The sequence below is a fragment of the Anopheles coluzzii genome, chromosome 2 (genome assembly GCF_943734685.1).
Source record: "Anopheles coluzzii chromosome 2, AcolN3, whole genome shotgun sequence".
NCBI classification, from domain to species: Eukaryota; Metazoa; Arthropoda; class Insecta; order Diptera; family Culicidae; genus Anopheles; species Anopheles coluzzii.
The window spans coordinates 38,712,276-38,722,539 of record NC_064670.1 but is presented as its reverse complement, the minus strand read 5'-3'; the positions used below and the strand labels follow the sequence as shown (position 1 = coordinate 38,722,539).

The window sequence follows — 10,264 nt, the reverse complement described above, 5'->3', positions numbered from 1 at the left end:
AAAAATCGATCGCGTGGAAGACAATTGGTTCATATCATTTTGTGGATCTGTTTTTGAAAGATGCATTTTAGAACACATTGATAAAAAAAGTAATTTTTTAATCCGGCTTTTTCATAATTATTTCATACCATTTTACTTCCTATCTGTTTTCCACATTAAATTCCGCTTCCAATAATCGAACTGCGCCAGTTTTGCGCACGAGTGTAGCAAAGTTTATCTGCCCTTGCTGTCAACATGGATTGTTTTGTAAACATTGCAGGCCGCCGAACAAAATAAAATAATTGCCGGTACGATTTCGCTCGGATATCAGCATTAAAGGTTAGGATTCCAAGTTGGTACGTCAAACGGACAACACAGTTGTTTCAAAGCAAGCGTTGAACGAGTGATACAAAAAACGATTTTGCAAAATGGTGACGAAGGACAATACCTTCAAAGTGGATTTCAATCCAATGCCACAAAGACCGAGTCCGGCCTATGTGATACAATTTATTTTGGAGAAAATTGGAGTAAAAAAGGAGAGTTTGCTAAAGGTGCAACTGATGACGACAACGGCTATTGCAGTGGTGCAAATAAAAGAATCGGGAGAGGCCATAAAAATAGTGGATAACCACGATGGCAAACACGCGGTGGACTACAATGGGGAGAAATATTTCATACCCATAAAAATGGAAGATAACTCGACAAGAGTAATAATAAAAAACTGTACAGATCAGATAACTAACGAGGAGATTAAAAAAGCCATGATGAAATTTGGAGAAGTAAAGAAAGTCATTGACTGTGTATGGGAAGCGCCATCCCCGATAGCGGGAATAAGAGATGGTAACCGAGAGGTAACCATTGTAATAGATACACCAATACCATCATTCGTATCTATTAAAGGAGAAAAGGCGCATGTACAATACAATGGACAGCAGAGAACATGTAAGTACTGTGAACTCAACATGCATTTAGGCATGACCTGTCTCCAGTACAAAAAAACGGTGACGAATAACAACGAGGATGAAGGTACGTATGCCAATATGGTACGGAAGGAAGGGGTAAAGAGTTCGGTACAGAATAGACTACAGTTAGAGAGAGCAGTAGAGGGATTGAACTCAGGGGAAAAAAAACAAGATAACACTTTGTTCAAAAAACCGGTTAACACAATAAAAGAGCGACGAGTGTATGAGAGCGTAGAAGAAGCTCCTAGCACTAGCAAAGCTAATGCTCAGAAGCGCACAGGAATAGTGGACAGCCACACTACAACAGAAACTGAGGATGAAAGTTGCATGGAAACAGAAACCGAATTAAAAAAACTAAAAGGAAGACCCAAAAAAACAAAAACTCTGACACAGGAAACAAAACAAGACAATAACACAAACTAATAAACTAAACAATAAAGAAAAATTAAATGAAAATAAAAATGGCGATGATAAATCAAAAGGAAATTAGCCTATTACAGACTAATATAACAAGTTTAAAACGAAATAAAGAAGAATTAGAGAGGATGATGAACGCAAACAAAATTACTATCGCGTGCATTACCGAAACATGGATGAAAGAAGAGGAAGTTAATAAAGTAAACGTATCAAATTACAATTTAGTTACCAGCAACAGGGAAGATGGATATGGAGGATCAGCCATATACATTAGAAAAAATTTAGCATACAAAGTTATCAAACATGACATAAAAGACAAAGAAGTTCAAATTACAGAAATAAAATTAACCAGGGAAAAAATAAATATAGTAAGTGTATACATGTCACCTCAATTAAAAATTAATAGATTCAGAGAAAATGTTAGCAAATTACTACACAACAGATCAGGAAATCAAAAAAATATAATAACAGGAGATTTAAACTGTCATCACAAAATATGGGGGAACCCAACAAATGACAGTAAAGGGAACTTTTTATTAAATGAATTAAATGACTCAAATTTATGCTTATTACACAACAAGGAAAAAACACTAATACCCACCGATAGAAGCAAAAGAGAAACAGCTGTTGACCTTACTATCATATCAGAAGATATAATAGATAAGTGCCAAAGAACAGTTACAGAACATCATATGGGTGCAACAAACCACAAAACTATAATAACAAAAATAAATGAAATAATACAGGAACACACAGTAACATACACAAATAAATCAAAATTGTTCAAAGAAATAGAAGCAATCGAGGTAAAAGAAACCACGACAGCATACCAGGTAACAAAACAAATTAAAAAATTAATAAAATCTAACAAAATCACATCGACAAAAAAACCAAAAATATACTGGAATATAGAAACAGAAAAAGCATGGAAAAACAAAAATGAACTTAGAAAAATTTTCAACAATGACAAAAGCACGGAAAATAAAATCAACATGAATAAAGGAATAGCTGAATTTAGAACGAAAAAAAGACTTAATAAAATAAAAAAATTTGAGGACAAGCTAGAGGAAGTAGATTTCAACAGAGATCCAATAAAACTGTATGAATTCTTACAAAAAATGGAAGGGAAATTCAAAAGTAAAACAAAAGCAGGAAACATAATAGAAACTGACAGGAAAGCAGCAAAAATTTTCTTAGACAAACATTTTTTTAAAAATAAAAAAGGAAACAAGAAGCCTTATAGAAACTTTAAACCTAACAAAGATATCATAGATATACATAAATGGAATCGCTTATTAAAAAAGAAAAAAAACACAGCACCAGGTCACGATGGAGTATCATATGAAATACTAAAGAAAATAAATGAAAAAACAAGACTTGTAATGGTTAATGAAATAAATGAAATGTGGCACAAAGGAATTATAAAAAAACATTACAAAAAAATGAAAATAATAACTTTTCCAAAAGCAAACCAAGATAAAAACGATCCACTGAATTATAGAGGTATAGCTCTTATACCAGCGATTATCAAAATGGCCAATAGTGCAGTGTTGGAAGAAATGAACAGGTATTGGAATATTAATAAAGTAATTCCAGGAACAACATTCGGATTTATCAAAAACAGGTCGATAAACAATTGCACAAATTACATAACGAATCGAATAGGTCAAAATAAAAGAGAAGGAAAAGCAACAGGGATAATTTTCTTAGACCTAACGAATGCATATGATAAAGTACGGACAGATATACTTATCTCTAAATTAGAAAAATATCAAACACCAAAAGAAATTATTAGATGGATAGGAGCTTTTTTGAACAACAGAACTATAGAATTAAACACAGAAGATACAATAATCAATAAACTAATATCAGACGGACTTCCTCAAGGAGATGTGCTATCGCCAAGCCTATTTAACATATATACTAAAGACATACATGACAAAATAAATAGGTTGGGAATACAAATAATTCAATATGCGGATGATTTTGCAATTATTACACAAAGTCATAGTCATCACATACTACAAACAAAAATGCAGGAGATCATGAAACAGTTTTCAGACATAACAGATGAATTAAAACTAGAAATTAACACAGAAAAAACTAAATTCATGATTTTTGATACGAAAAATAATAATATAAAAATAAGGATAAAAGGAAAATCAATAGAGAAAGTTAATAACTACAAATACTTAGGATTATGGTTAGATAATAAACTAACATTCAAAAAACAAATAGATGCTATGAAAACAAAAACACAAAAAAGACTAATGACAATAAAAAGAATTTGTAATTATCGCAATAAATTAAATCCTAACAAAACAATACAAATTCACAGAAGTTTTATTAGAAGCAACTTAGAAATAGGAACAGCATCAATAAGAAATGCAAAAAAAGAACTACTGAAACAGTTAGATACAATACAAAATCAATCTCTAAGAAAAGTTACAGGATGTACCAAAACAACTCCTATACCCTCACTAATGGCCATAGCGGCAGAAATTCCTTTAGGCATAAGAGCAAAATACCTCGCGAGCAATGAGCAAGCAAAAGAGATTGCACATTCAAAAATTCACAGAAATCTACTATGTGACAGAAACCAAAATAACAACACCAGAAACAACAACAACAAGCACAAAACATATTACGAAAAATTGTATGAAGAAAACAAAAATATCATAAACAAAATGGATAATATCGTAATAAATGATAACACTAAAAGAGTATCGATAATATCCAATGCCCCGGATAATATAACGAAAAATCAACATACAAACAAACAAATCCTCAAAAGACATTACCAACAAGAAATAGAGTTTTTTAGAAAAACAAACACAATTATTTACACGGATGGAAGCAGAACAGATGACGGTTGTGGTATAGGTATATACATCAAACCACACAACAAAAATATGTACTGGAGTTACAAATATAAATTAAAAAACAACACACCCATTACCTCAGTAGAACTGACTGCAATAGATAAGGCACTACAAATAGCAGTGGAAAACAACATAATAAATCCTATACTATATACGGACAGTAAAGCGGCTTGCAGCATCATCAAAAGGGAACAATATAACAACAATATAGAGGAAAGTACATACAATATTATTAAAAACAGTTTAAAAATAAATGCACAAATCAGATGGTTACCGGGACATATCGATATCGAAGGTAATGAAAAGGCGGATGCCTTAGCAAAAAAAGGAGTGACGGCAGACAACATTATGGAAAACAAATTAAGAAAAAGTGACATCAAACTTATGTTTCAACAAAGAATGATTTTTGAAACGCAGGAATGGTACACAATGGAAATACAACATAAAGGGAAAAAATTCGCAGAATACCAGAAAGAATTCAAAAGAGATAACTGGCATAAAACGATAAATATCAATGCAAATGAAATAAAGACTATGAATCGGATACTAACAGGACATGACTTCTCCAAATACTGGCTAAAAATACTTAAAATAGAAGAAAATGATATATGCGATGTTTGCCAAGTACAGGAAACGGGCAAACACCAAATATTTCACTGTACAAAATACAACAATGAAAGACAGAAATATCCCAACATCCAAGAAGAACTATTTCGCAAACACTGGAAAAATAATGATGGAAAAATAATAAAGGAAATAATTAGATTCATACAAGACACAAAAATCTCCCTATAATGGAAAAAAACCGCAAGTTTGAACAGCACACAAAAACATAGATAACATGATCATATGAACTTTGAATGACAAATCATAAACACAACATAGAAATGTCAAAACCATCATCAAGTAAACAACACAAATACAACGGTACCAACATTGGAGAGGTATATGACTCAGGCAGTCGAAAACCTAAGAGCGGTACGTCTTTGAATGTGGCTTTATTAAGCATAGGCTTTATAAAACATAGAAGACTACATCCTGCTCCACAAAAGAAGAAGAAGAAGAAGAAGAAGCATTAAAGGTTTTCGTTAAATCATTATACCTTCCCTTTCGAAATGTTCAGCACACAGGAACGTTTGAAGCGCAAAACTCCTGCGGGAGGAATAAATCGAAGAGCGTACCTGTGCCTGCTGGTAGATGAGTATTACGAAACGTCCAACTTAGGTAAAACCCCTACAGCATCTCACAATCTCTTATCGTTTCCTAAATTTGTTTTTTCCACTATTTCAGAAGCGCAACAGCAAGTGACTGCCAATTTAGCAAACTTTGCGTACGATCCGATTAATTGGACATTTCTGCGCGAAGCAAAAGCACACGAACTGTTTTACGATATCGTTCAGCAGTCCACGGGAAGCGTAGTGGACCGGCTGCTTCTTTTGCATGCAATTGTTGGACTGGCAAACATTTCCCTCGATCCAGCGATTGCAGAATTTATCGAGCGAAGCAACGGATACGACCACCTGAGAGCGCTGCTGGAGAAATATCAAACCGACTGTGAGATTGTTTGCAACGCGCTGACGTGCTATTCTTTCCTGCTAAATGACACCAGCACTGATCAGTTGAAGAAGGACAAAGGTTTGGTGCATTTGTTAGAACGTTTTAAGCGGTCAGGAAATCCACGAATTGCCAATCTTGCTACCGTACTTGTGGCCGATCTTCAGTAGCGCTATGCACGGGCTAAAGCTAGTGCGATGGATGAGCGCCACAAGCGCCCGAGTGCAACCTACGGTAGGGACGGTGTTCCGTTTGACGAGAACATTCCGCGAGACCGATGTTAAACAGTTTGTCGCTCTAACCGGTGACAGCAATCCAATCCACGTGTCGACGACGAACGACGGTGCGCGCAAAGAGCAGCTGTTCGTGAATGGAGCCTTCCTGAACGGCGTCATTGCGGGAATCATTGGTTCCAACTTTCCCGGTTTTGTGGTGACGACGCAGAACTTTCGCTTCCCGAACCGGTGCCAACTAGACAAGGAGGTGCAGTTCAGTGTCACGGTGGAGGAAATGCGGAAAATCGTAACTGTTTCGTACGAAAGCAAACAAAGCGATCGCGTTGTTTTCGAGGGCATTGCGAAACTGTTTGCGGTGCGGAAATGAAAACACAGTTAGCGTAAAATAACAATGTGAATGCTACTTTTTTGCTGAATGAAGCATCTGCGAAGGGAGCATATTGCAGGAATGATGTAACGGCCAGATGTACTGGATAATGGCTTGAAGTGGACTATTTTAGGTAGTTTAATCAAACAAACAACAATAAAGTATGTTGACCAAGTAAGCTCCTTTCCTCTCGTCTGCAGACGACGTCGCAACTTTTCCTCTAAACGTTGATGTAAAAAAACCCCGTATTAGCTCACGTGTAGTTAGCCACGTTCAGTTACTCTTAGATTACCGCCCGAAATGGATACACCAAGGAATCGTTGTACCCTGCTCCACCTGCTTACCATCCTCATCCTGATACGAGCGGCCACGGGTGGAAAGTACTCCCGGTTTCGACTAGCTGACGTGCAGCGCAATTCAGCCACCAATGTGCCGTGCACTTGTGCCATCTTTCTCACCGGCCAGTTTAACCGTTTCAATCGTACGGAACAGCCGAAAGGAAATCCTGGAATACAGCTGGAGCTGATGCAGCACTTCCCCTGCACCGCAGCGGGCAACAAGCAGTGTGCGAACAAATGTTTGGACTCGATCGTGAAGCATCTGCACAACTCGCAGAACGTCATCTGCGCCACCATTGATCGGGACTGCTTCCGGGAGCGAGCCTACCTGTTCTACCAAAACTGTGCGCCCCGCTGGGTGAACAGTAACCTCTCGGCGGGCAAGGAGTTCTGCTGCCAGAATGACAAACCGATGCGATGCAACCTGATGGCGGAGCTGATACGGCAATCGCTGCTAGAAAACGAGGCCACCAACAACGGCACCACCAGCAGCGGTAGTTCCGACGAGCAAAGCACAGCCAACCGGTGATATATCTTAAATAAATAGCGCACACATCACTACAGTACAGGCGTTTGAGTTGTTCTTCCTCACATCATCCCTTGCTCGTCGCGGACGCCGGGGACAGGGGCTGATCTTTTATTCCCGATGCTTTTTTTCAGAAAGATGCGTTCGTACAACCGAATGCGCCAACGCACGTTCCGGAGGCGATAGATAACAGCTTAGAACTGGATCATCTGTCCCTTGCGCTTCTTGTCACCGCCGAGCTCGAAGTGTTTGCAGCGCTTCAGTGGGGTCTGTTTGCGGTACTTGCACTCGACACATTCCATACGCAGCACGATTTTCTTGGTGGTCTTGGCCTGGAGGGGTTTAGAAGAGGAAACGCACGGAACGGTGAGTGTGAGTGTGTGAGAGTGAAGTTGGCTCGGCGCGGAACAACCCCACCACGGTTCGCCGGTCTGCTTACCTTCTTCCTGAAGATGGGCTTGGTTTGACCACCGAAACCCTTCTGTTTACGATCGTAACGACGACGACCCTGGGCAGCCTGTCGTTCCTTGGACTTCTTGTACTGCGTCACCTTGTGCACGCGGTGAACCTTGCACTTTTTGCAGTACGTACGGCGCTGCTTCGGTACGTTTACCTGCAGAGAACAGAGGAGAGAGGCACGGTGGACCACAAACCGATTAGTATAGGCGCACAACATAACCTTAGAATCCCGCACACACAAATCGGTGCCAGTAAACATCGTTTCTAATTCATCGTTCGAACGTCCATTTCACCGAACGCCTTCATTTCGGGCACTTGCGGAATGGTTGGCTTGGCCATTGCATAGCAATTGCACCTTTAATAACGCGAAAAGGGGGAAAAATATCGCGAAATTTAGCCATCACGTACCATTTTGGATGTTCTCGTCGATTCAGTCACAAACGAAAAGAGGAAGCACAGAGCAAGCGGTAAACGTCAGTCGTCCAGCGACAGATGACAGAACGCCTGTTTCCGGGATTGACAATTTGAAAGAAAATTCGAGATATCGGATGAAAATTCAAGCAAGCGAACGAAGATAAATTCGAGCATGAATTCGAACATGATTCAAAATGAACGTTGTGAGAGATGTGATAGGGGAATACGTTACGATTTTCCACAATTTATTCGCTTTATGCTTCTTTTACGCAATCTGACGATAAAACAGGCAATTTAATTTTGTTTCTACATAATAAAAAAGATGTTTTAACGGAATATTCTGTTGCGTTTGAGGAGCATATTTTAATTATGATTTTAAATGAATATAAAAAGCACCCCAACAAAACATTCGAAAACACACTGTGTTGTCCTTTGTAATGAAACATGCTAGACCAACAATTGCAGCGCGCTGAATAGTGGAAATCGGACACCAATTTATTGTTCCCATCAGCTAAAGCGAAACACTTGTAGCTTGGACTGCTTTCCCGATTTGTCCGATTTTACTCCGACCCGAACACGGGAACACTTGGCCATTTAGCACTCGGGGGGAGAGTGAATGCCACCGCGAGACACCGCATCAAATATCCATAAGACCACCTTTACTGCCGACTCATTACCGTAATGTCCTCCGTTGGTGGTAATCGTCAACCCGTCGGTAAGCAATCACTGCTTGGATCGGTCCGTGTGTCCTGCGCTTCTTATCGTCCACTTCTTCCCATAATTTTAAACCACACATACACCGACACACACACACGGAGACAAATATACTCACACTTTTACATCTGGCCTGAATATCCAGTCGCTGGCGCTTCGCTTACATCCTCTCCCTCTTGCCCCACCTTTCCCTGGTCGCCCATCGTTTGCTGTACCGTTCGTCCGTTTCCATTCCGTTTCCTTTTTGGAGGACAATCATGCGCGCACTCCTTCGGGGCCGATCGGTTGCGGTACGCAAAACTGGAGAGCGTCTTCTTCGCACATAAATTGTCATTTTATGGTTTTGATTGGAGTAGAAATTTTTTATTTACTCCAAACACACCGCAATCACCACCCCGGTGTGAGATCACAACCCTCCATTGCCTCCTCAATTCCTTCCATATTTTCCTGGCTTGTTTGTGCTGGACATTCTCCAATCTCACGCTCACTCTCTTTCCCCCCTTGGTACCATGTTGCCCATCCCTGGCTTCTTTCCCCCCATTAACCTGGGTGTCCCTGTGTAGTGGTGGTGGTGGTAGCTCTCCAAACGCTCCGTTGAATGTTGGATTACATTAAATTTTACCTTTTTCCTCTTCTTCTTCTTCTTCTTCTTCTTCTTCTTCTTCTTCTTCTTGCTCTTCCACTTCCAGTACTCAGTGCAAATTGGTATGGAACCGGGCAAACCGAACGATCGTCCTTACCGATGCCACACAACTGCCCATTGCCATCGTCATTGCCGTCGATTCCTCCGCACAAAACCACACCACCACCTGGGATGGTGGTGCGCACCGGACGAGGGCGGGGACAGAAAGGAGGGAAAGATAAATAAAATAAAACCTTACCCCTCTTCAAATGATACTTCATCCCTGGACCACTTCTGGGAATGGGTCTGACGCAACGATCGAGCGAACGAGAGGAAGCGAGCGACCCACCACTCCTTATCACGGCGAGGGGTTCGTTCTCGGTTTCCTCGCCTCGGTTCTCCGATTCCGTTGCTGATTCCGTTGTTTATTTTATTATTTCTCCCTTCCGACCCTCTACTTGCCCGTTCATCCCGACGCGCTATCCCTGTGAAATGCCCAACCTCCGCACGTTCCACCGTGTGCGTCTTCCCGGTTTGAGAGTTGGTGTAGTTTTTTTTTGTTCCTGTATTTGGCCTCCTTCCTTCAAAAAACCTTTCCCACCGGCCACTGACCGGCTCTCACTCACTGGCAGCGCAACCAACTTTCCTTCACACGCAGAGCACGAACGAATCGCTCATCGCTTTTGCGCACCATTGTAATCTTAACAGTCTGCTGGCAGTCTGATTGCGGCTTACGCATTCATTTGCAACATCACTAACCAAACACACACACACACACGGACATGCCCAAACAC

General features: G+C 40.1%; 3 protein-coding genes across 3 annotated transcripts; 2 read left to right on the top strand and 1 right to left on the bottom strand.

The window, feature by feature from the left end:
• Positions 1-5,126: 5,126 nt before the first annotated feature.
• Positions 5,127-6,575, top strand: LOC120950409 (uncharacterized). The gene is given in 3 exon segments (XM_040368403.2): positions 5,127-5,464; positions 5,531-5,966; positions 5,968-6,575. Coding segments are annotated over 3 exon segments (975 nt in total). The 5' UTR covers positions 5,127-5,355; the 3' UTR covers positions 6,398-6,575.
• Positions 6,576-6,684: 109 nt separating this feature from the next.
• On the top strand, positions 6,685-7,443 carry LOC120953344 (follicle cell protein 3C-1). The gene has a single exon (XM_040373178.2). It carries the CDS (start codon positions 6,698-6,700, stop codon positions 7,262-7,264), a length of 567 nt encoding a protein of 188 aa, XP_040229112.2. The 5' UTR covers positions 6,685-6,697; the 3' UTR covers positions 7,265-7,443.
• LOC120950408 (60S ribosomal protein L44) lies at positions 7,314-8,228 on the bottom strand. The gene is made up of 3 exons (XM_040368402.2): positions 8,129-8,228; positions 7,701-7,874; positions 7,314-7,593 (listed from the first exon to the last, which is right to left on the bottom strand). The coding sequence occupies exons 1-3, from the start codon at positions 8,129-8,131 to the stop codon at positions 7,456-7,458; spliced, it is 315 nt and encodes a 104-aa protein (XP_040224336.1). The 5' UTR covers positions 8,132-8,228; the 3' UTR covers positions 7,314-7,455.
• Between the last annotated feature and the right edge of the window lie 2,036 nt (positions 8,229-10,264).

Excerpts from the sequence above, each read along its gene's own strand:
- LOC120953344 (XM_040373178.2), top strand. The coding sequence starts at position 6,698 with ATGGATACACCAAGGAATCGTTGTACCCTGCTCCACCTGCTTACCATC.
- LOC120950408 (XM_040368402.2), bottom strand. Across the intron at positions 7,594-7,700 it reads AGCCCATCTTCAGGAAGAAG|GCCAAGACCACCAAGAAAAT; the intron begins GTAAGCAGACCG and ends AAACCCCTCCAG.